Source organism: Spermophilus citellus, assembly GCF_964194105.1.
Source record: "Spermophilus citellus genome assembly, chromosome: 18".
NCBI lineage: Eukaryota > Metazoa > Chordata > Mammalia > Rodentia > Sciuridae > Spermophilus > Spermophilus citellus.
This window is the reverse complement of record NC_138200.1, coordinates 11,024,722-11,049,834: the sequence shown is the minus strand read 5'-3', so window position 1 is coordinate 11,049,834 and position 25,113 is coordinate 11,024,722. Positions and strand designations below refer to the sequence as shown.

The 25,113-nt window shown below is 54.2% G+C and overlaps 1 protein-coding gene across 3 annotated transcripts in view; it reads left to right on the top strand.

The window, feature by feature from the left end:
- Positions 1 to 4,128: 4,128 nt before the first annotated feature.
- The window catches only part of NECTIN2 (nectin cell adhesion molecule 2), a 28,425-nt gene continuing 7,440 nt past the window's right edge, over positions 4,129 to 25,113 (top strand). For 2 of the 3 annotated variants that reach the window (XM_081273491.1, XM_081273490.1), the window contains exons 1-5: positions 4,129 to 4,598; positions 16,376 to 16,741; positions 18,689 to 18,985; positions 20,665 to 20,782; positions 20,935 to 21,083. In XM_081273491.1, coding sequence (XP_081129617.1) covers positions 4,511 to 4,598; positions 16,376 to 16,741; positions 18,689 to 18,985; positions 20,665 to 20,782; positions 20,935 to 21,083 — 1,018 coding nt within the window. In that variant the 5' untranslated portion in view covers positions 4,129 to 4,510. The remainder of the gene's footprint in view (positions 4,599 to 16,375; positions 16,742 to 18,688; positions 18,986 to 20,664; positions 20,783 to 20,934; positions 21,084 to 25,113) is intronic. The other variant, XM_081273492.1, reaches the window with a different exon arrangement.

Below are 25,113 nucleotides of genomic sequence, written 5' to 3'. Positions count from 1 at the left end.
ATCAGCCGGAGGTGAGGGATGAGGGTGCCTCTCCTCCCGGATGCCCCCCAAGCCTTCCTGGTCTCACTCTCCTCCCACAGCTTGCTTCTTCCACCAAGTGAGATCTGGCACCAAGAAATTGGTGACAGTAGTCTCCTGTAGGTGACCAGGCAGTCTGCAGAGACCCAGAGCGGAAGAGCTCAGATAAAGGCACTCCTATCTCAGAGGACTTATTGAATTCATTTAAAACAAAGGTGCTTGGGGTGCAGTGGCACACACCTGTAATCCCAGTCGCTGAGGAGGCTGAGACAGGAGGATCGCAAGTTTATCTAGTACCCGCCTGCCTCCCCCAAAAAAACAGCAAACACAGAGGATCAGAGGGTGGAAAGGAGAATTTAGTGAACTGAACAAGGAAAGTGTTGAGGACAAAGCTGGGCACAGGATACTTGTGCAGTAATGTTAGCTATTACTCCAATGCAAGGAAGAATGGAGGGACCCAGAGAAGAGCCAAAAAGTTTCCTTTATTCTTGGGATAGGACCAGGTGTGGAAAGATGCCACTCTAGGGACAGACACTGGTAAACGGAATCTGGGAGTGAACAGATGGACAGGGGAGGGGAAAGGGGACCCCATGGAGGACAGAGTTTTCCACCCAGCACCTGGTCCCCAAGTTAATGAGGTAGTGCCTCAGCCTGTCCCCCAGAAAGACACATTTGCATAAGGTCCCTCATCTACATGGCATCCCAGATAATTTGCATACAGATGGCAGTCTGTCCCACCTCAGAACTACCCTCACTCCCATCTTGGCCAACGGCAGGGTGGAGGAGAGAGGGAAGGCAGAGCGGAAGGATCCTGGCTCCTCAACTTCAGGGCTTCCTGTTCCCAGGAGCACGGGCCACCCTCCACCTGGCCTTCATGGCCTCCTCAGGTGCAGCTCCTCACACGCAGAGTTCCTCTCTCCCTGTCCCCACCATGCTTGGTGACATGACACTTCCCCTTCCTGGAAAGCCTTTCCCCGCGTCCCCCACTATAACAAGACTTGATTATTGGTACAGCGCTGGCCTAGCATGTGTGAGGTTCGATCCCCGACACCCAGAAAAATAAACAAATAAAATAAAGGTATTGTGTCCTATATTTTAATATCTTAATATCTACAACTAGAGATATTTTTAAAAAAACTTGACTATCTTTCAAAACCTGGACATCTGGGATTCTGAAAAGTGATTCCTATTCCTGGGATGTCCCAGGAATCTGCACATCTCCTGAACTTGGAGAGATTGTATTAGTGTAAGGCTTGTTGGGTTGTAAATGACCAAAAAAAAAAAAAAAAAAAAGGCAGCAGCAGCTGATGGGTGTGGTCCCAGCAACTCGGTAGGCTGGGGAGGCTGCAGTAGGAGGATCGCAAGTTGGAGACCAGTCTGGGCAACTTGGTGAAACCCTGTCTTAAAAAATAAAAAGGGGTGAGGATACAGGTCTGGAGTAGAATGCCCTGAGTTCAATTCCTAGTACTGCAAAAGAAAAAGAGGAGGAGAAAGAAAGAAGGAAGGTAGGGAGGAAGTTAGGGAGGGAAAAAAGCAGGCAGCAAAGTGAAAAATTCATGTAAGGGAAAAATGTTTCATTCAAATATTTGAGAAGTGAAAGTGTTGATGGCCTTTAGGCAAAGCTGGATCTAGATCTAGGAGCTCAAATTGATTCCCATCCTTGAAACAATGCCAGGGGCCAGGAGGATCAAATATTCTGATTGGCCAGGTCTAGGTTGGCCTTACTCTGAACCAAGTAATAAGGACTAAGTAATGAGGAAACCTGGGGTGGTGGCAGTGGGAGCCGTTGCTGCTGGGAGAAGAGAGAGCAGTTCTGGGCAGATAAAGTATTTGACATCAATTTCAAGACTCCATCAGGAAGCCTTTGGCCCCGTGTCCCTTCCTCTTGGTTATGGCTCTTCAGTGAAGTGCCACCTCTGGGACTCCTTGACACTGGAAGTTGACTCCTGAGGCATGGGACCCACCCAGTCATTTGTCAATAAAGGTGGCAGTGCTCAGCCTTACACATGCCCCCATGTGCATGTGGCCTGGTGGTGTGAAACTCCAGCCGAAACTCCTGGGCCTTCCTTCTGGGCTCACCCACAAAGACCAGCAAGGACTAAGCCAAGCCCTGGACCCTGGAAGAGCAGGTGCTGGGGGCCTTCCTGGAAGAAGCTTCCCTGGGCATGGGTTCTTTTGCTCAAGGGGAAAATGGGGAGCAAGGCAGGTTTGGCAAAGAAATTGAGCAGGGCTAGTCTAAGAGCCAGACCCTGGCCCTCTAACCTGGCCCCGGACTTGGGAGAGGACATCAGCGAGATCTGAAGGGCATTATGTACCGGCTTGTCCAGCTGGCCTCACACCAGGCTTGTGTCCAGCCTGAGGTAGATGCTAAGAATCACACTGTCCAGGTTCAAATCTCAGCCTTGCTACTTCCTTGCTGATGGCTTGGGGATTAACAGCCAGTCTGTGCCTCAGTTTGCTTTTCAATGAAATGGGGAACCTTTTTTTCAACCCCCCCCTTCTTGGGGTTCTTGTGAGGAATTAACTAAGACAAACAGATACTTAGAGCAGTGTCAGTCCCAGATTGTCTTTTCACAACTGTGACTTTAGGTGAAGTCACTTCATCTCTGTGCCTCACGTAGGGTGCTGAGTGGGTTAACACTTGCAATGAGCAGCGCTGGGCACAGGGTGCTATACACGAATTAATATTAGCATTACCAAGAGGGGTCAGCAAGAGCTTCCTACTTGGGATTGTGGCCCCTCTGGGAAGGAAAGCCAGGTGTGGTGCAGGTGGAAAGGGAGAGTCTAGCCTACCCAGGTAGCCCTCTTGCTAGCAAGAAGTCCCCAAGCGCTGGCCCAAGCCGACTAGCTTGGCACTCCGTCGCCCAGGAGGATCTCAGCTCTCAAGCCCTCAGCGGTATCCCCTCCCTCGGCCTCCGGCTCACTGCCCTCACCCGGGCCAGGCTGGGCGGCCTCACCAGCTTCCCCCAGCAGCCCGAGGAATGTTAAGAGGTGGGGGTGGGGAGGAGCAGAGCCGCCTGGGAGACAAAAGGGCCGAGTCAGAGCGTAACACAAAGACGTGAGGAGGCTGGGGAGATAGAGGAAGTGGGACAAGGACACGGGGAGGGACTGGCAGGTCCGGAGGCCGGACCCTAGCCCAGCCTCCTACTACCGGCCCGGCCAGCGAAGCACCGGGGCCGGTCTGGGCTGCCCCCTGGCGGGAGCCGGCGATAAGACTGTGACAAGGACCCTGTATGAAAGGTGGATATGAGGACTCCAGAGAGGGGACGTAGAACACAGAAGCAGGGACAGAGACATGAAGAGAGCGACACATTGAGAAAGACACATTGAGACCCGAAGAGAAAAAGAGGCAGAGACACAGAGACACACACAGAATCAAAGGGATGGAAAGAAACCTGGGGAACAAGTGACACAGAAACACTGATAGACAAAGACAGATCAGAAGCAGAACGACACCGAGACCCAAAGACCCAGCGACAGAGAAACACGGTGATGGAGACCGACGCGCAAAAATACTGAGACACACACAAAGACATTAAGAGAGAAATCTAGCAGAAAGCAACGTGGTGACACCCAGAATCCGAGGCAGAGGAAGAGACGAGCGTATTCTGAGAGGTGCCCACGATGCGACACAGACGCGGAGCCAGGGTCTAGGTCTTGGGAAATCGCTTGGCCCGGACGGGGTGGGGGCGGGGTCTCAGTGAGGGGCGGGGTTCCAGAGGGGGCGTGTCTATGAGAGCCCACGTGATCACGCAGGTGCGATAAAGGTCTGGGGTTTTGCAAAAGAGGGCGGGATTAGAGCTGTGGGCGGGGCTGAGACCTGGCCCGACCCAGCTCCTGGGGAGGGGAGGATAGGCTATTCGGAGGGCGGAGGGCGGGGCCGGAGAGGAGGCGTGGCTTCGCGGGGGCGGAGACGGCCGGAAGTTCCAAAGGGGGCGTGACAGAACCCTAGTGGGCGGCGAGGAAACGTGGAAAGGGCGCGGGATGAACGCTTCGGGGCCGGGGAGCGTTGTTAGGATTCTAAAGGGGCGGTGTTTAACACCAGGAGAGGGCGGAGACTAGCTCTGGGGGCGGAGCGATCGTAGACTCCTTGGAGGAGCGGGTATAAAATCCCGGGAGAGGGCGGGTGGAGAACACTGGAAAAGGCGATCCTAGAACACCGGGGAGGGACAGGTGTGGAATTCTGGGGGCGTGGTCCGAACACCAGGACGGGGAGGGGCCAGAGCCCGGGTTCGACTCGGTCGGGGGAAGGGAAGGGGTGGGTCCTGTGACGTCAGCGAGTCCGAACGGCCGGAGCTAAGCTAGGGGCCCGGGCGTGGATCCTAAGAGCGGGATCGGGAAAGCTGAACCAGAACAGAGCGGGGAGAACCGTGCGCGACCGGAGCCGGCCGCAGCCGAATCACTCAGGCACCTGCTCGACCGTTCAGCCGATTGGCGCACGCACAGTGGCCCGCAGGCCCCCGCCCCGGCCCAGTCCGCTCCCGGGCCCCCCATGGCCCGGGTCGCCGTCCTCCCGCCGTCAAGATTGTCGCCGACACTGCCGCTGCTGCTGCCGCTGCTGCTGCTGCTTCGGGAAACAGGTGAAAGGAACCGCGGACGCCCTTCCCTCCCTTCTGAGTGGAGGAACCCCGAGTACCTTCCCCCACCCCCACCCCCGGTTCACCGAGGCCCCTCTCTCGTGCCCCTTCCTGAATGTCCCTTCCGACTCCGACGCCTTCCCCTACACACCCTATTTTGTCTGAGTCCTGAAAATCCCTCTATGTCCCTCTCTTCACACCCTCCTTAATCCCTACCGCCCATGCTACCCGGGACTTTTCTGTCCCCGTCCCCCCTTGGTCAGATCCTCGGGCCGCCGAAGTGGTTAAATCTGAGGTCTGTGGGAGGCCTCGCGCCCCCTCCCCATCCTGGGCTAATCAGTGATTCGGGATCTGGGTATCCGTCTCCGGTGCCCCCCTCAGGAATGTGGAGAATGTTCCCCCACCCCCAGCAGGACGGTCGTGGTGGTGTGGCAAGACTCCCCCCACCCCTCATTTTTCTTTCTTGTCAGGTCGGACGTCTGAGCCTTGGGGGGTCAAGGGCAAGGGGCCAGACGTCGAGATCCGCTAGAGGAGGGACTGGGAGCTCGGACCTTGGGGTCGGTGGCGGGCGGAGGTTGAGAGTTCCTGCAGCGCCCTGGGGGGGAAGGGCCTGTGCTGGGCCCTCCAACCCTGGACCTCAAGGAGTTTGTGGGCTCTAAACACTGGTTCTAGAAAAATTAAGGGCTGGGGGTTCCGTCTCCCGGGTCCCAGGTAGAATGGAGGCCAGAGGCTGTCACTAACCGAGGTCTAGGTAGAACTGGGGGCAGGAGGGGCTCAAACTTTTGTCAGCCGGGGCCTCTGTCTTCTGGATTCCAAGTAGAACTGGGGACAGAAGGCTTAATTCGTGGGTCTCAGGTTTAATTGTGGGCAGACGAATGTCTTCTGAACCCCAAATACTGAGACGGGCAGGGCACCCGTCCTTTGGCCTCCAGGTATAATCAAGGGCCAGAGGTTCCGTCTGGAGGCTGGAGGCTCAGGGTGCTGCGTCCCAGGTAGAATCCGAGGCCGAGTCCCGGAGCCTGGATGCCCCCGCCCTTTGCAAGTGAGCGGTCAGTGGGGACGTCTCTGGGGAAGTTTTCCGGGTATCGCTTTCGCCGAGCCTGGGAGGGGCAGGGCAGGAGCTCTGCTGCTCCCGGTTCCGGACTCCCGAGTTTCGAACTCCCGGGTTTCGGGACCTTATCTTTCTTCTGGTCGCGCCTTTGTCATCGGAGTCGCTTTGGTAGGCGGACGGGTGGAGCCGGCTGGGTAATTCCCGCGCCCCTCCCCACCTCTTTGGGGGAGGGGTGCGGCCCCCAAAGGAGCAGAGGCTGAGAGGAGACAGGTGAAGGCGGTGCTGGCCCCGCCCTTTGCAGTTGACCGGCTGTTTATTCCCAGATAGAAACACTGGGATGCTGGAGTTTCCCATGGGTTTGCCCAGAAAGGGGCTAAGGGGGAATCCCCGGCACTGCCCTGGCCTCGGATGTCCCTGAGTTGTCATCCAGCCTTGACCCCTAGCTGTGAGCACTGGCCGCCTCTTCCTTCTCTGTCAGCGATAGGGAGATGGGATTCGAACCTCTCATCTCTGGGAGAATTCTCCAACTTGCACCAAGGTTGACTGGTGCCTAATCTCACAGAAGGTTCCAGATCACCCTTAGAAACAGGGGCCTCTTCCTGTTCCCATTTCACAGATGAGGAAACAGAGGTGTTGAAAGGACAAGCTACTTTCCCAGGGTCCCACAGCCAGTTCCTGGGAGACCTGATCCAAAGGCTCTTCTCAGACCACCTGGGCTGGGTAGTCCCCCCAAAGTGTCTCTGAGCCTCTTTTGTAAAACTGAGGTGACAGTCCTTTCCCTGAAGGACCTTTGGGAAGATTCAAGGTCCCCCTCAATGCTGGAGAAATCAAGAGAGGGGACCTTCCCCTTTCTGACCTTCCATCCTTCTGCCTTTGCTGACTCAGGTCCTCCCCAGTGTCTGTCTGTCTGTCTGTGTCTCTCTCTCCTCCTCCTCTCTTCCCTTCTCCCCTCACTTTCTCTCCATCTCTTCCCTCTCCACTCCTCTCTGAGCTTTCCTTCCCCCATGCTGCACTCTCTCCCTTCATCCCCCCTGGACCTGGCCCCAGCTCTGCCTTCCCCCTCCTTGGCCTCCTGGGAACCAGGGAGCACCACCTGGACCTCGCTGCGCCTCCCCTCCCACCCTCAGCTCTCACTGCTCATCCATGTCAGCCAGGCAGCCCCACGCAGCGAGGGGGATGGGAGGGAGAAGGGACTGCAGGCCTGGCTGTCTCTTCTTGTTAGGGAAGGGGGACTGAGCAGAGGAGAAGCCGGGCGGGGGACAGGGATAAACAGAGAGGATAGAGATACAGGGATGGGGACCGACCGAAGCCAAAAAGAGGAAAGAGGGTGAGAATCAGATCTAGGGATGGGGTCAAGGACACTTACAAAGGAACAGAGAGATGGAGAGAGGAGCCGCATGGACAGACAGGAAGCCAGTCAGAGACACCAGGATGAAGACAGAAACAGCCCAAGGAGAGGGACAGAGGTTTGGTGACAGGCAGGGAGCCCAGAAGACTCCATCTGAGAGAGGAGATGCCATGACCCAGGAAGGTCAGGGCACAGGCAAGCCTCAAGGCCAGCAGCGTGTGGGGGCCCCAAGGAGTGGTGGACATAAGAGGGACAGGGAGTAGTGCATGAGGGCCAGCTCCCCCGCCCCTGCCTGGGACGCTGTTACATTTTTAATGTCCCAGCAATGCTGAGAGAAATGGAGCAGGAGGCGGAGGAGAAGAGGGGACCCAGCGAGAAGGCTGGAGCAGTTGAGAAAGTGTAGTAGATGCTGGGTAGGAGACCCAGGAGCAGGGAGGTCCCAGGGTCCAGACACAGAGACACAGAGAGATTATAGTTCCCAGGAATCTGATAAGAAAGCCAGACTCCAGAGATAAGAAGACCCAGATAGAGACCCCCCCAGGATAGAGGCGCCCAGCAAAGAAAGGGAACAGCTAAGAGGTCCCGGCAATCTTTCTGGCTAATGACACTTTTTTTTAAATTTTGATACTGGGGATTGAATTCGGGGGCCCTCTACTACTGAGCTACACCCCCAGCCCTTTTTTATCTTCATTTTGAGATAGGATCTTGCTAAATTACTAAGGCTGGCCTTGAACATGTGACCCTCCTGCCTTAGCCTCTGTCACTGGAATTACAGGCATGTGCCACTTTGCTTAGCTGACCAGTGTGAATGTTCTGAAATCACTGTGGCAATCAATGCACGATTTTGTGAACAAACCAAGAGGCATTAAACTGTATGCTCTAAGGGGGGGTGGTGGATTATATGGAAATTTTATATCAATAATACTGTTCAAAAAAGATGGCTGGGAACATCGCTGAGTGGGAGAGTGCTTCCTTAGCATCAGGAGGCCCTGGGTCTATCTGCAGCGAGAGAGAGAGAGAGAGAGAGAGAGAGAGCAAATTTGAGAAACAGAGGCCAGAGACCTTGGGGATTAGAGACAGAGGAGCAGGGACCCTAAGAAGCAGAGGCAGAGATGAGAAGATCCTGAGAGACGATGAAAACCTGGAGTGTCCAAGGGGAGAATAAGAAGACTATCAGGACACGGGATCTGCAAGAATTAGGGGGCCTGGGCCTCAGAGAGACAGACACTGAGGTGTGAACTCCATGGAGCAGGGAGTGTGTGGCAGAAATCTGTCCCAGGACCCCTTCCTGGAAGAGCAATCTTAGAGATTCATCCCAAGATGGGTGGCTCCCTCCCCTTCCCTCCTGTCCCCAGGCCTGCAGAGCTGAGCTTCTGGAGGGAGGGCCTGAGGGATCCCGCCCAGCTGCAGTGCCCCCAGCGCTTCGCTTCGTGATGAGGGACAAAGACCAGAGGCCTGCAGAAAACCCAGACCAGACCCACAGCCCTGCATCCTGGCTGCTGCACTCATCCCCCAGTCGGGCTCTGGGCTTCCGCTGTGGGGGTGGCCAGTGTGATTAATGCAACTAATTAATTAACCAAGTGGCTGAGGCAGCCACTGAGGCCACTGCTTAGAGCACATGGCTTTCAGGGCCTGCTGCAGTGGGGCCACACCCTGTCCCGTGTTTTATAGGTTTGTAGGGGGCGCGACAAGCCCTGAGGACTCAAGAGCTAATTTCCTCCCTTAGACCCAGAAGTCCAGGCCCCAGCCTCCTCCAGGGTTCCATGAGTCACTGTGACCTTCCTCTGTGCCTTGGTCGTCCCTCCCTGCTTCTCAAGTTCTCAGATTCTGTATCTCTGTCCCCTGAAGTTCTTCCCTGGGCTTCCCAAATGACCTGGGCAGCCCCCACTCTGCTGGGCCCCGTTCACAAAAAAAGGAAGTGTGTGTAGAGACCCAAGTGACACTTCTATAAAGCTATCATCAGCTTGGCTTGCCCAGGGAAGCAGAGGAGGTGTGTTCCCACAGCCACACTCTGTCCCCTCCCTGGCTGTGGTGCCCTGTCCCTATCAGGGTCAGGACATGGGCTCCCTCCCAGCAGTGTGCTGGCAGCTGGGACCCTAACTCCAGGCCAGCCTCCTCCTGCGGGCATGTCGCCTGCCTCCACCTAGCACACAGACCCACCCCCACCCGCCCAGCCTGTCAGCCTCAGGTCCCAAGCATTCTAACTGAGCACTCCCTGCCTCCTAACCCCAGTGGCACTCCTGTCCTGGGTCTGAATCTGTTGCCAGTCGGGCTCCTCCTCTGGTTCCTGCCCCACTCCATTCTGTGGGATCTTTCTAAAGCACAGCCTAACCCCGTTCCTCCCCCAGGTTATAACCCTCCATGGCTTCCCAGTGCCCTCAGAAAAAACATCCAAACCTTAGCTCAACCCCTGCCTGTGTGATCTAGCACTTTGATTCCTTATTCCGCGTCTTCATCCGGCTCGTTTATGGAGCGCCTCCAGGATGCCAGGCACTGTTCTAGGCTCTGGGATATAGTAGTGAACAAGATGGACGAAGATCTCTGCGCGTGGCATTGATGCTGTGCTGGGAGAAAGAGAGTTCTGCACAGCGTGGGGATCAGGGCCAAGAGGAAGAAGAACGCAGGACGGAGGGAGTCCTCGTTATGGTCGATACTGTGGTCGGGGAATGTCTCCTGCGCAAAATGGCAGAAGGAAGTGAGGGAAGAGCCAGGGGGCCAGGGAGGAAAACAGTGCACAGCCCAGGCAGGACGAGCCTCGCATTGTTGGAGGAAAGTGGAAAAACCAGTGTGGCTGCTGCAGGGGAGCCAGGAGAGAGGGTGGGAGATGAGGTCAGGCAGGGGGAGGCCTGCGCCTGTCATCCCATTAGCTCAGGAGGCTGAGGCTAGAGGATCAGAAGTTCAAGGGCAGCCTCAGCAACTTAGGGAGACCTTGTCTCTAAATAAAGATAAAAAGAACTGAGGATGTGGCTCAGTGGTTAAGCGCCCCTGGGTTCAATCCTGGTACCAAAAAAAAAAAAAAAAGAGGGCTGGGGCTGTGGCTCAGTGGTAGAGCGCTCGCCTCGCATGTGTGAGGCCCTGGGTTCTGTCCCCAGCACCACGTAAAATAAACAAATAAATATAAAGATTGTGTCCATCTACAACTAAAAGAAAAGAGAGAGAGAGGAAAGAGAGGGGCGATGGCTGAGAATGGGCAGCGCTTTGTGGGTCCCTTTGCTCTAATGAGGAGAGAGCCACAGGCAGGCTCTGAGCAGACCTTCCGGCAGGCTCCTCCTGGCCTCCTGTGGGGGCACATCTGAGGGGCAGCTGCCATCTGCCAGGTGGGAGGTGCTAGTGGATTAGAACCCGGGACTTCCTGATGGAATCCATGCAGGGGCAGAGAAAGAGAAGTCCAGCTCCAAGATTGCCATCTTGAGCCCTACTGAGACAGAAATGCCTTAAAAATGGATTGTTTGGTCAGATATGGTGGTACACCCCTATAATCCCAGCAACTCAAGAGGCTGAGGCAGGAGGATTGCAAGTTTGAGGCCTGGGTTCTGCACAAGGTCCTGGGTTCAATCCCGAGCAACACCCACACCCCTCCAAAAATCAAAATCTCTGGGATGAAACAGTACTCAGATGAACATTTTTTTTTTTTAAAGAGAGAGAGAGAGAGAGAGAATTTTAATATTTATTTTTTAGTTCTCGGCGGACACAACATCTTTGTTGGTATGTGGTGCTGAGGATCGAACCCGGGCCGCACGCATGCCAGGCGAGCGCGCTACCGCTTGAGCCACATCCCCAGCCCTCAGATGAACATTTATAAGTTAAAGTACTTGTACCAGCAAGAAGCTAGACTAACAATCAAATTAGGTACTAGGAAGGAAAAAATACGTAGGAACATATATATATGAAATAGAGAAGAAAAAATACAGCCAGAAGTTGATTAAAAATCAAGTCTTGGGCTGGGGATGTGGCTCAAGCGGTAGCGCGCTCGCCTGGCATGCGTGCGGCCCGGGTTCGATCCTCAGCACCACATACCAACAAAGATGTTGTGTCCGCCGAGAACTAAAAAATAAATATATATATAAAAAATCAAGTCTAATCAAGAAAAAAGCAAGAACACAAAAATTAATAGCAATGGGAAGGGAGCTATCCAAATACGGCTGCAGATGCTAGCAATGTATTCAGTAACATTGCAGTTGTCTGTCAGCACGTGTGATGGCCTACGGGACGTGGCCTATGTCAGAGGAGGACTTGTGCTGCTGAGAAGAAAGCGTACTCAGGCACTGGTGGATGAAATAGTCCATATATGTCTGTTAAGTCTAAATCATCAATTGTATTCTTTACTTCTATATCTTCTTGATTTCGTTTTTGTTTGAGGCTCTATGCAGTGGTGACAGAGGCATGTTAAAGTCACCCAGAATTATTGTGTTGCGGTCTGTTTGATTCTTAAAAATGAGAAGGGTCTGATGCACGTGGATGCTCCATTGTTTGGGGTATTATTTACGATTGCTGTGTCTTGCTGATGTATGGTTTCCTAAAGCGCCATGAAGTGGCCTTCTGTCCCTTCTGATTCTTTGGCTTGACGTCCACTTTATCTGATACGAGGATGGAAGCCCCTAGTTGTTTACGGATCCATTCTTCCGCCTTCATGTGGCCTGCCTCTTAAGGACCAATTTCTTAGGAGTTTCAAGTCCCAGAAAGGGACCCGCAGGGCTGTGGGCTGTGTCAGTCTGGACTTCGGCTTCCAGGGGTGGTCTCCTCCAGGATACCTTCTGACTTCCCTTCCTCAGGCGGGTCAAGACCTGCCACCTCAGTCACCATGACGTTCTTTCGTGTTGGTAATTATTGCACAATGTTTATCTCCACCGGAGTCTCAGCCCTGAGAACAGCACCTGATTTGTCCTGTCACTTCTGTGGCTTCTGACCAAGCACAGGGACTGGGTCAGTGTTTATTGAGCCTCTGTTGAGTGCCAGGCCCAGATGTTGGAGCTGGGGGCAGAGCAGGGGGTAAGACAGATGACTCCCTGTCCTTGGGGGGCTAACCCTTGGACCCCAAGACTGTTCGCTGAGCAACTATTTGTGTCTTGGATTGCCTGTGTCACGAACAGCAATTTTTTCTTTTTTTTTAAACGTCTTATTTTACCTTCATTTACTTCTCTTTATTTTTAAGCTGATTCTCTTCTGTTCCCCTCTCTCTGAGCCCTCCCTCTCAGTTTCCAAATTCCAAATGTCACAGGTATAACTCTTTGGTGTTTATTTGTTTTTTGTTTGTTTTTGGTGGAGGGATAGTTGTTTTAAATGTGAACCAACGTGAATTAGCAACCTTCATGGAAGGGTCTAGATTGCCCATCAGAAAAATCCAGACAAGTTCGGGCACTGTGGCCCACGCCTGCAATCCCAGCCACTCAGGAGGCTGAGGCAGGAGGATCACAAGTTCGAGGCCAGCTGCAGCAACTTTGTGAGACCTTGTCTCAAAATAAAAAGTAAAAGGGCTGGGCATGCAGCTCAGGGGCAGAGCCCCGGGGTCAATTCCCAGCATAACAGAAAGGCAGAACCTACCATGGAGACCCTGCAAGGCCCTGTAGCTGCAGGCAGCTGCCAGTTGAGCTGGTCTTGGCGCCAGGGCTTAGGAAGGAAGATCCTCACCCAGATTCTCACCGGAACCCTGGGGAGCGGGGCTTGAACACCCCAGTTTTACAGATGGAGGAACTTAGGCTGGAAGAAGCTTCCCCCAGCTGGCAAGGGACAGAGCTGGCCGGAAGCCCCTGTTGAGTGGTTTCCAGGCGCCATGCTCTGTGGTTCCCCAGAGAAGCATCGAGGCCATTTCCCACCTGGAGTCATGCGTGGAGCTGGTGTGGGATGACACGCATGTCCTGGGAGGCCTTCCTTGATGGCTTCTTACATGAAGTCCCTGGGACTGTCCCTGTCCAAGGAACTGCTTCCACTGGAGACCCCTTCCTCAGGGTCACCTGACAGTGTTCCCTAGTTCCTGGGTGGGGACAGGCAGAGGGAGCCAGGCAGCTGTTGCCCCTTGATGGGGGTCACATGCCCTTGCCTTGCCTCCTGTAATTACACAGACCTCATGGTGTTTATTTGCCAAGCTCTGATCTGAGTTTCCTGTGTCCCTGTGCTCCGTGCTCTACAAACACTCTTTGATCCTCAGAACAACCCTGGGAGGTGGGGACCATTATCATCCTCATTTTAAAGATGGGAAATGGCACAGAGAGGTTAAGTGACTTGCCCAAGGTCACACACCACGGAGTCAGGATTTGAACCCTCTGGTCTTTGCTTCTGTGTGCTGCCTGGCATAGCAGGGCCATCCTTCCTGTCCCTATTTTCATTAAAATGAGAAAAAAGGGCTGGGGCACTAGGCACTCCTGGTTAGAGCACTTCCTAGTAGCACAAGGCCAGGGTTCTGGGGACGAACCTGGCACACCCAAGTCCCTGAGGGTTCATTGAAGGAGGGAAAGTGTATCACTGTAAAGGGAAAAGTGGACTATTCTCATATTTAAAATGCTTTAAAATTTCTTTTGTGATATATATAGATATAGATAGATATAAAGATATATTCCCCCCCCCCCCGGGCTGGGGATGAACCCAGAGTCTCACACATGCCAGGCAACTGCTCTACCACTGAGCCTCATCCCCATCGCTTTTTTTTTTTTTTTAATATATATTTTATTTAGAGACAAGGTCTCACTGAGTTGCTTAGGGGCTCTCTGAGTTGCTGAGGCTGGCTTTGAACTTGCGATCCTTCTCCTCAGCCTCCTAAACTGCTGAGATTACAGGCGTGCACCGCTGCACCCAGCTCCCAGCTATTTTTTATTGATTAATTTTAGAGGATTATTTACTCCATTTTATAATGAAAAATTTCGAACATATGGGTATAAGTCAGAATAATGGCCCGAGAGCCCCCCTTGTAGGCAGGACATTTCAGTCACTCTTATACATTCTAGGAAAATACTTTTTTTTCCTTTTTTTAACATCTTATTTTACTTTCATTTACTTCTCTTTTTTATATTTATTTTTTAGGTGTAGATGGACACAACACAATGCCTTTATTTTTATGTGGTGCTGAGAATCGAACTCGGGTCCTGCCTAGGCAAGCACTCTACCGCTGAGCCACAATCCCAGCCCAACTTCTCTTTATTTTATTTTTATGTGGTGCTGAGGAGCGAACCCAGTGCCTCTTGCGTGCTAGGCCCGAAGTCTATCACTGACCACAATCCTAGCCCCTAGGAAAAGATTTTCTACACATCCACAATTTGATTTTCATATCTAAGAGTATTGACAGTAATTTCCATAATCATATATAATCTAATTGTGATCTTGTGAAACATTTATTTGATCTTCCTCTGATTCCTGGCAAAAATTTCCTAAAATCCTCAGACTCTCCTAAATCATAGTGTTTTATTCCATGTTAAAGAGCTGATTTGCTGGGTGCGGTGGCCCAGACCTGTAATCCCAGCAATTTAGGAGGCTGAGGCTGGAGGATTGTAAATTAGAGGCCAGTCTCATCAATTTAGCAAGACCCTTTCTCAAAATAAAAATAAAGAAGGGGAGCTGGGGTTGTGGCTCAGCGGTAGTGCACTTACCTGGCATGTATGAGGCACTGGGTTCAATTCTCAGCACTACGTAAAAATAAAGGTCTATCAACAACTAAAAAATAAATAAATAAAATAAAGAAGGGCTGGGGATGCGGCTCAGTGGTAGAGTGTCCCTTACTCAAAGAAAGAAAGGAAATAAAGGACTGTTGTTGGTCAGTAGACCCCAGGCTTCAGGTTGGGGACTGGTCACCAGAAAGACCAAGGCAGGATTAGAAGGTTGGGACTTTCAGCCCCACCCCCACCTCCATGGATGGGGGAGGGGCAGAGCTGATAAACAACAGTCAATGATGTCATTCATTGTGCCTAAGCAATGAGACTCCCATAAACCTTTCTAGGACTCTGAGCTTCCTGACTGCTGAACTGGAGGGTCCCAGAGGGTGGTGCTTCCCCAGAGCTGTGGAGACTACGCCCACCCCCCAGGCCTCCCCCTAAGCTCCTCTTCTTCGGAATCCTTGGAATCCTTCGAAATAGCTTTCAGAGTAAACCATGCTCCTTTCTCTGAGTTCTGTTCAGCCAGTTGAACAAATGAACCGAGCTCAGGTACAGATCTGTGGTCCCAGTGAGCTCCTGGTTCAAAATTTTTAAAAAGCTAGCTTGGCAATCCCAGAGAGTTTGAGGCTGAGGCAGAAGCAGGAGGATCGCTAGTTTGTTGGAGAGACCCTGTCTTGGGAAAATAAAAAAACTAATAGGGCTAGAGATGTAGCTCAATGGTAAAGTGCCCCTGAATTAAATTCCTGAAGCCACAAAACAAAACAAACTTAAAAAAAAAAAAGAAAGAAATACAGCTGGGCATCCGGGCGCAGTGATGCATGCCTGTAATTCCAGGGACTCCCGAGGCTGAGACAGGAGGATCATGGATTTGAGGCCAGCCTCAGCAATTTAGTGAAGCCCTAAAAACTTAGCAAACCCTGTCTCAAAATGAAAAATAAAAAGGGCTGGGGATGTGGCTCAGTGGTAAAGTGCCCGTGGGTCCAGTCCCCAGTACAAAAAAAAAAGTTTCCTTTGTTTTTGTTTGAGAGGGTCTTACTATTTTATGGAGACGGGCCTTGAACTTGATCCGCCTGCCTCAGCCTCCTGAGGTGCTGGGGCTGCAGGTGTGTACACCTTGCCTGTGCAAAAACAATTTGCTGGAACCTGAGGAGGGGACTGTGGTGATCCCAATCTACAGCAAATGAGTCAGGGGTACAGAAGAAACAGCAGGGCATACGGTTGGCTTCTGAAGGCGACAGAGAGGGATCTTGGGAATGAACCCTGGAACTGCGGGGCCACATGCTGTGTTCAGGCCACAGTGTCAGAGCTGAGTGGGGGGCTCCCCACTGGTGTCTGTTGCTGCAGAGTCGATGGTGGCTTGATGTGGCCGGGGGATGGGGAGGACCCATCCATGCCCAGCATCAGAAACGTGTTGTGGCCAGGTACAGTGGCACACGCCTGTAATCCCAGCAGTTTAGGAGGCTGAGGCAGGAGGATCGCGAGTTCAAAGCCAGCCTTGGTAACTTAGTGAGGCCCTAAGCAACTCAGCAAGACCCTGTCTTTAAATAAAATCTAAAACTGAGTTGAATTTCTGGTACCAAAAAAAAGACAAACGTGAGTGTGTAGTGGGAGAAACTGGTCACAGTGTGTGTCTGCTGCTCACTAGTTCAGACCCCAATTCCCCTAACTTTCCTCAGAAAGTAACTGGCTTCTTTGGCGGAAGAGCCTCCTCCAACCCACCAGGGCCAGTCTCCCCCTGCGTACCCTGGCCCAGCCTGGCTGGAGGTCCTGTCTACCTGACCTGTCCCCCTCCTCTCCCCAGGAGCCCAGGATGTGCGGGTTCAGGTGCTACCAGAGGTGCGGGGCCGCCTAGGAGGCACCGTGGAGCTGCCGTGCCACCTGCTGCCACCCACCTCGGAAGTGCGCATCTCTCAGGTGACCTGGCAGCGCCTGGATGCAGCGGCCGTGGCGGCCTTCCACCCCTCCTACGGCGTCCACTACCCCAGCCCGCAGTCCAGCAAGGAGCGACTGTCCTTCGTCAGAGCTGGGCAAGGCGCAAAGGCAGACCTGTGGGATGCCACGCTGGCCTTCCAGGGACTGATGGTGGAGGACGAGGGCAACTACACCTGCGAGTTCGCCACCTTCCCGAACGGCACGCGCCGGGGGGTGACCTGGCTGAAAGTCATAGGTGAGCTGCGCGGGTGCGACCGGAGCAATCCCCCACCCGGCTGTTTTCTCTGTCTCAGCTGATGACTTTCCTGCCGTACTCAGTCAGTCGACAGATGCCCATGGAGCACCTACTGTGTGCCCGCTGCTTTTCCACTTGCCAAGGATACCACGACCAACAAGGCATTCTTCCAACAAATACTTAGTGAGCATCTACTATGCCCAGGCACCCTCCTGGGCTCTGGGGAGAAAGCAGTTAAGACAGGACTCCCTGTGCTGTAAGGACTCCCACTCCAGACAGGGGGCGCCAGCGAGTAAACCATAGAACAAAACTAAGAGTAAGTCCGCCCGTGCAGTGGCGCCTGCCTATAATCCCAGCAGCTTGGGAGGCTGAGACAGGAGGTTGGCGTGTTCAAAGTCAGCCTCAGCAATTTACCAAGGTCCTAAGCAACTTAGAGAGATCCTGTCTCAAAGTAAAAAAAATAAAAATAAAAAGGGCTGTGGATGTGGCTCAGTGGTTAAGTGCCTCTGAGTTCAATCCCTGGTACAAAAAAAAAAAAAAAAAAAACACTCCCAGACTCCCAGCAGGAGGGACCTGGGATGGCGGCTGGTCAAAGGCTGCTCTTTCTCACTGACTCTTGGAAATCCCCCAGGATGCCACCTTCCCTCAGCAACTTTCTGAAGCCACATCACTCTGGATGCTTTATTTTCCCCTTCTCAGCCCCAGAGAGTCGGAAGTCACCCTTTCCCCTCCCTGGGTAGTGCTTCCCTCTGCAAGGAGCCCTGAATCACGACTGTTTCCATAACTCAGGGGCAGCTCTGCTCCCGCCCCGGTGGAAGTCCCTCTTCTTGTGCAATCATTTATTCTGTCCAAGAGAAATACTGCAGTAGCCGGGCTCAGGAGGCTGAGGCAGGAGGATCTCAAGTTCAAAGCCAGCCTCAGCAAAAGCGAGGCACTAAGCAACTCAGTGAGACCCTGTCTCTAAATAAAATGCAAAATAGGGCTGGGGATGGGGCTCAGTGGTCGAGGGCCCTGAGTGCAATCCCTGGTAAAAGAGAGAGAGAGGTTCCAAGGGCCCGGTAGCTAGTAGGAGCCTTGCCTAGCTTACACTTGGCCCTCAGTTTCATCCCAGCACTGCAAAATTAATTAGTTAGTTAATTAATTAATTAATAATAAAGGGTGTGCTGGGGTTGTGGCTCAGTGGTAGAGCGCTCGCCTAGCACATGCGAGATGCTGGGCTCCATCCTCAGCACCACATAAAAATAAATAAATAAAGGTATGTGTCCATCTACAACTAAAAATAATAATGGTAATAATGATGAAGGAACCCCCCGGGGGACACTCCCTAAGCACAAGGCAATATGGGAACAAAGAATGAAGCAGCCAGGCCCCTCCCTCACGGAAAAGCAGGTGACACATGAGCCACTATGAAGGGAAAGGCAGACAGGTCAGAGAAGTTCCCTGAGGAAGGGAGGCCTGGGCTGGTGTCCGCCACCCGGAACTGGGCAGGTGTGGGGACCGAGGGGTGGCAGGTGGGGAGTTCCTGGAACCCTCAACTGAGGCAGCCCCAGCTGGGCTCCCTGAGCCAGGCGTCTCCCGGGGGAGGTGGAAGCTTTGGGCTCCTGAGGGTCCCAGGGACCCTCCACAGACTGAGTGGGAGGGCAGCCGGAGGCGGCAGGAGGACCCGATGGATGGGACAGTGAGGGCTGCTGGGGCCCCTCAGTGGGCGCCAGTGGCTCTCCTTGGAGGCCTCCTTCCCTCTCCTCCCTTCTTCCTTCCTTCAACCTGGACATGTCGATCTCTGATCCACCAACAGTCCACCGGGGAGGCGACTCCCGTTGTCCCCATCTGACCTGAGATGAAACTGAGACGCGGCAAGGTGCCTGTCCCCAGCCCCCGCCTGTGAGCAGCAGAGCTGGGACTGGAACTGCCAGCATCCGCAGTGATGCGCTCTGCTCCTCTCCCCAGCTCAGCCTCAGAACCACGCCGAAGCCCAGGAGGTCACGTTCAGCCTGGAGCCCATGCCCGTGGCCCGCTGCATCTCCTCTGGGGGCCGCCCGCCTGCCCGGATCACCTGGATCTCCACCCTGGAAGGGGAGGCCAGAGAGAGCCAGGAGCCGGGGCCCTTGCCAGGCACAGTCACGGTCACCAGCCGCTACACTTCGGTACCCTTGGGCCAGGTGGATGGGGTCACGATCACTTGTAAAGTGGAGCATGAGACCTTGGAGGAGCCGGTCCTGCTGCCCGTGACGCTCTCCGTGCGCTGTGAGTGCCCCTGAGGGGCCCCGCTCCCCCAACACCGTCTACACTGCTTGCGTTGGTTCCTTGACCCCGTCCTGCGCTGCCCTCCTGCCCACTGTCTATACTGGCTCCTGGGACCAGCTTCTTGTGTCCACGCTGACTTCACAGGGCTCTTGCCACGTAGCCCCCATGGGTCAGCTGAGGTGGGCGTGGAGGGGAATTTCTCCCAGTTCTGCATCCAGTGACGTCTGGTTGGTAGTGAGATCAGCCTTGGGGTTACACACAAGGAAGCTGCCAAATACGTTGGGGTTTTTCTTTCTCCACTGCAGAGATCTGGGGTGTTTATTTGTTTGGGGGGTACCAGGGATTGAGCTCAGGGGCCCTTGACCACTGAGCCACATCCCCAACCTTATTTTGTATTTTATTTTGGGACAGGGTCCCACTGAGTTGTGTAGGGCCTTACTAAATTGCTGAGACTGGCCTTGAACTTGGTATCCTCCTACTTCAGCCTCCCGAGGTCCTGGGATCACGGGTGTGTGCCACCACGCCTGCCCAGAGATCTGGTTTTTAGCATTCACCTACCCCCAACATCACCCAGTGCCCTGACTGTCCTTCCCAACTGCCCTGGGCCATGGTCTATGCTGTCCTCCCAACAGCGTCTACCCTGTTTCCCACACTGTTGAGGTCGTCTCCCAGGGACACTGTCTAGAGTGACTCCCAGGGAAGTCTGTGCAGACTCCTGCTCCCCAGCATTGTTCACTTTGGCCTCTCTGGGCTGTTGGTTCTGACCCCTCCCAATGTGTTTTTTCTAAGACAGTTCCTCCAGAAACTGCCCACGGTGATACCCCAAAATGTCACCCAGAGAGGCACCTTTAGCACTCTTCACAGACCCTGGCAGATACTAACTGTACCAAGAGTCTGCTCACTGTCCACACCCACCCCATGCCCCACTCACTTTAGGTACGCCAGCTGGCCAGGCCATGCCTACATTTACACTGGCTCCCCAACCTGGTCTACACTGGCTCCCTGGGGCCACGGTCATCGGCACAACATGTGCACAGGCTTCCCCGAGCCTCGGCTATACCAGTCTTCCCATTGTCTATGCGGGCGGGCAGGCACTGTTTGCCATCTCCCTCCCATGCTGTCCACTCTGGGCATGTGAGAAATACATACATGGGCTGGGACACAGCTCAGTTGGTCGAGTGCTTGCCTTTGCATGCACAAGGCCCTGGGTTCAATCCCCAGCACCACAAAAACAAACAAACAAACAAACAAAAAAAAAAAAAACATCACATACAGCTGGGTACAGTATATATATGTATTTCCAGCTACTTGGGAGGCTGAGGCAGGAGGATCCCAAGATTGAGGCCAGTCTCAGCAACTTAGAAAGACCCTGTCTCAAAATTAAAATAGAGACTGGGGCAACGGTAGCCCAATGGTACAATCCCTAATGGGGGCATGGGGGGGTAGTGCACATACCATGCACACGTTATCTGTGGTGGCTCCTTGGACGCCAGCAGCCCTGAATAATAATGTCCTCAAAGTTTCCTACAGTGGCCTTAGCGGAGACAGCCCAGGCACCCACTGTGTCACCTGGTGGGCCCCTTGCTACCACTTCTTTTCTAGGATTCTTGTCTAGTAGCTAATCTGTCCACCGCTCTGGGATCATGCCTGTCTCTGAGCCAGTGCCCCATTTCCTCCAGACCCCCCCGAGGTCTCCATCTCTGGCTACGATGACAACTGGTACCTCGGCCGTAGTGAGGCCACCCTGATGTGCAATGTCCGCAGCAACCCAGAGCCCACGGGCTACGACTGGAGCACGTGAGTGAGAGGACCCAGAACCTGGGCCTGAGGGAGGAGGCTGAGCAGTCAGGGTCCCGGGTTAAACCCGATCACTGGAACCTGGGTCTTCAGGACAGGCCTGTGCTCCCGGTGGACCCTGCCGTGCCCCTTACCTGACCTTCCACCCCCAGGATTTCGGGCACCTTCCCAGCCTCAGCTGTCGTCCAGGGCCCCCAGCTGCTGGTCCACTCAGTGGACCGACTGGTCAATACCACCTTCATCTGCACTGTCACCAACGCTGTGGGCACAGGCCGCGCCGAGCAGCTCGTCTTAGTCCGAGGTAAGTGGGTCTTGGGGCTGAGTGTGAAGACCCCCGTCTGCTTCTGTCGTTTCTCCCAGGTTTGGGGCCACTTTGGGCGAGGCCGTGCTGCTGCCCTGGGCAGGATGGGGTACAGACCCAGCTCGCTGACCTGTGGGCACTGCCCTGTGGGCCTTGAGGTGCCACAGGGGTGTGAACAGCGTCAGGAGGTCGAGGCCTGGGCAGGGCCTTGCGGGAGGAGCCCCGGGAAGCTACTCCAGGCCAGCTCAGGAAGGCACAGCCCTGACACAGTGAGGCCAGAAACAGAAACCCAGGGCCACTGCGCCACTAGGAACGCAGACAGGCCCCAGACGCGGGCCAGAAGGGAAAAGCAGGAGCCGGGGCCCGGGATAGAGACAGGGCCACATCATCACTGTCTAGCCACACACTTGGGGACAGGCAGGACTGTCACATGCCTAGAGACAGCCACATGGGCGCCCACAGCCGAGAACAGAGTACCTCCCGTCAGGAGCATGGCCAGCAGGGTCTGCACACGGGACACTGTGGCTGGGAGTTCTGGGGCAGGGAAGAGGAGAAATCCAGACAGACACCAGCCTGGGTGTCACCCACACACCAGACCTATTGTCACCAAGACACTCTGAAGAGACCAGTGGCACCAGCCAAGACACACTGAATAAGGCCAGTGACACTGGTCAGAGCCCTTGAGACTTTGCACATGCCTAGAAAGAGCCACTACTCTTAGAAGCACCTCATGGATGACTGTCCCCGCAGCTTGCCTGTGCAGACACTCATTTCGGGAATGGTGGCCCTAACAGGGCAGCAGAGCCCCCTAGAAACACAACCAAAGATAGAGGGACCTGCTCCCAAGCACGGCCTGCCCCTGTGGCACAGACACAGCCAGAGACAGACCCCCACCTGCCTGTGCAGAGAGTCCAGACGCTGGCCTGGGAGGTGGGCCACGCTGCCTTAGGATCACTGTCCCACGCGACAGACCCCAAGGGACAGCACACCATCATACCTGGAAGGAGACACACACCACAGGACAGCAGTCCACATGCAAAAACCTCAGACGTGGGTGCCCCAAAGACACCACGGACGTCCTGGGAGGCGCCTGCTCCCTAAAACTATCCAGAAACTCAGTTATGAAGAGTCTTTTATTCATTTATTTATTTTAAAATTTTTTTAATTTTTTAAAATATTTTCTTTTTAGTTGTAGATGGACATAATACCTTTATTTTTTTTTTTTTTATGTGCTAAGGATCGAACCCAGGGCCTCACATGTGTGAGGCAGGCGCTCTGCCACTGAGCCCCAGCCCCAGCCCTTCTTTTTTTGGGGAGGGGGTACTGGGGATTGAACCCAGGGGTATTTTATCACTGAGCCACACCCCCAGCCCTTTTTATCTTTTATTTTGAAACAGGGTCTCACTAAGTTGTTGAGGCTGGTCTTGAACTTGCCATCCTCAGCCTCCCGAGTAACTGGGACCACAGGCATATGCCACTGTGCCCCACTAGAGATTCTCATTTAATAGGTCGTCCTCTGGCAAATATTTGCTTAGGTCACCTGTTTGCCAGGAGTTCTCGTTGGTGTTGGGGGTACAGTGGTGACATCAAAGGTGCCATCCCTGAGGCATGCCTAGAGGAGACCAAGCTGGAACATAGCCAGCACCTCTACCCTGAGAAACACCCTAGAAACAGGTGTCCCTGCCCACCCTCAGGAGGCACAGGCTCACTTAGGAAGAGTCTGCCATACACAGGGACACCCTGCCCACGCAGATCATCGTCAGGAGGAACGCTAGGCGTTTCTTCATTCCCCCAAGGGCAGCCACAGACCCATGCTAGTTAACCTCCTCATAAGGACATGCTCCCAGAGATGGCTGCCAGCAGAAACTGGGACACACTCAGCACCTTAGAAATCCAGTAGCAGATGAGGAGTGCACCAACACACATTCACCCACCCACCCAAGAAGACACTCGGGGCTCTTGGTCACGTTGCTCAAAAAAGAGTCCCACAGCCAATGTGTGGTGCACACCTGTAATCCCAGGGCTTCAAGAGGCTGAGGCAGGAGGATTACAAGTTGGAAGGCAGCCTTAACAACTTAATGAGACCCTGACTCAAAATTTAAAAACTAAAAAGGGCTGGGGATGTAGCTCAGTGGTACAGTACCTCTGGGTTCAATCCCCAGTAATGCAAAAATAAAAAAAGTGGGGGTGTCTCCCAGACACACACGGACTCAAGTCAGATGCACTGCCAGACTCGGTTCACACCAGCACAAACACAGGTCCTCACATTCTGCCACCACGGGACAGATGTCTCTAGGGAGGCTCAGCACCTTTGACCAACAGACACATGAGCAGACTTGGCCCTGGGCTCCAGAGCGCCAGAGCTCCACCCCAGAGACAGCAAACACTCCAGCTGCAGCGAGGACCGTGGGCAGGTGCTGCTGACCGTCGGTCCCAGTAGAGTTGTGCTTCACACCCCAGCTCAGCATATAGGTGCAGGTACAGTGGCATCTGTGGGGACTGGTTCCTGGAGCCCTGAGGATGGCCAGGTGGTATATGAAGTGGCCTGATGTTCGCACCGGGCCTATGCACAGCCTCATGTGCCCTTGAAATCGTCCTGAGATAACTTGTAAGACGTGTCTAAGCTTCGTAGGTAGGATTACGCTGTCATTGAGGGCATCATGGCAAGAAAGGTCTGGCCAGTGTTCAGTACAGATTTTGTGTTGTTTCAGTGAAGGGCTGAAACCCAGGGTCATGTGCGTGCTGGGCGAGTGCTCAACCACTGAGCCACATCCCTACCGCCACACCCCCCCACACCTCGGTTTTTCTTTTCTTTTTTTTTTTTTTTGCAGGGGGGTACCAGGGATTGAGCTCAGGGGCACTCGCCCACTGAGCCCATCCCCAGCCCTATTTTGTGTTTCATTTAGAGACAGGGTCTCACTGAGTTGCTTAGTGCCTCGCTTTTGGTGAGGCTGACTTGGAACTCGTGATCCTCCTGCCTCAGCCTCCCTAGCTGCGCGCAGCTTCCCTGGGCCTTTTTATTTTTTATAAACTCATTAAAGTTGCCCCAGCTGGCCTTGAATTTGCAATCCTCCCATCTCAGTCTCCTAGAAATGTACACGTGCCCCACGGCACCTGGGCCTACTTTTTTTTTTTTTTTTTTAATGCGGAATGCAGGTCACTAACCTGATTTGCCAGCCTACTGGGTCATGACCCCTTGTTGGCAAACACCATCCTAGGGCTGGGGTGGAGCTCAGCAGTGGCCTGCTGGCCTGGCATGCACCAGGCCCTGGGTTCCTCCCAGCACCACACACACAGACATCCCCCCAAAAAATTGAAAGCCTCAAGTTCCGTGGCACTGCGGTGAGCACATTGGTGGCACCTAGAGTCCCAGCTACTTGGGAGACTGAGGCAGGCCAGGCTGGGCAACACAGCGGGACCCTATCTCAAAACCAAAAATAATAAATAAATAAAAGAAACCACCAAGAACAGACAGAAGCCTCGGGCGCCAGGACCCCAGCCCTCCTGTGTGCAGGGGCACAGGGGGGTCTGTCTGTGTAAACAAAGCCCCCGTCTCCCTCGGGCCGGCACACAGGGGTGGGAAGGGGTACGTGAGAGGACCCGCTGGCAACTGTCTCTGTCCTTGGTGTGGGTGCCAGAGCCCCCTTCCTCCTCCCTCCTTTCCTTTCCTCCTCGTCCCCCACCCACCCCCTGGCTCCATTTCTGCCTCAGCTGTCCCTCCCCCAGTGCCCTGCTCGGCCACTGCAGGATGCCCCAAGGAAGCCAGGAGGTGGCTTTGACATGCTGGGGCCCCATAGCCCAGGGAGTCAGGGCCACTGCCACCTGGTGCCCCCCCCCCCCACGTAGGAACTGTTAGGGCCCTGCCCCCCTCGGACGGCCAAGAGCTGTGGAGTCACCTGGCCCCACGCTCAGAATCAGCGGGGACCTGACCTCAGAGTTTCGTGAGGCCCCAGCTCGCGCTGGAGGTGGCTGCCAACACAGGCAGCTGGGTCCCCACTGGTGAGCGGGGTGGCCGGGTGTGGGAGTCTGC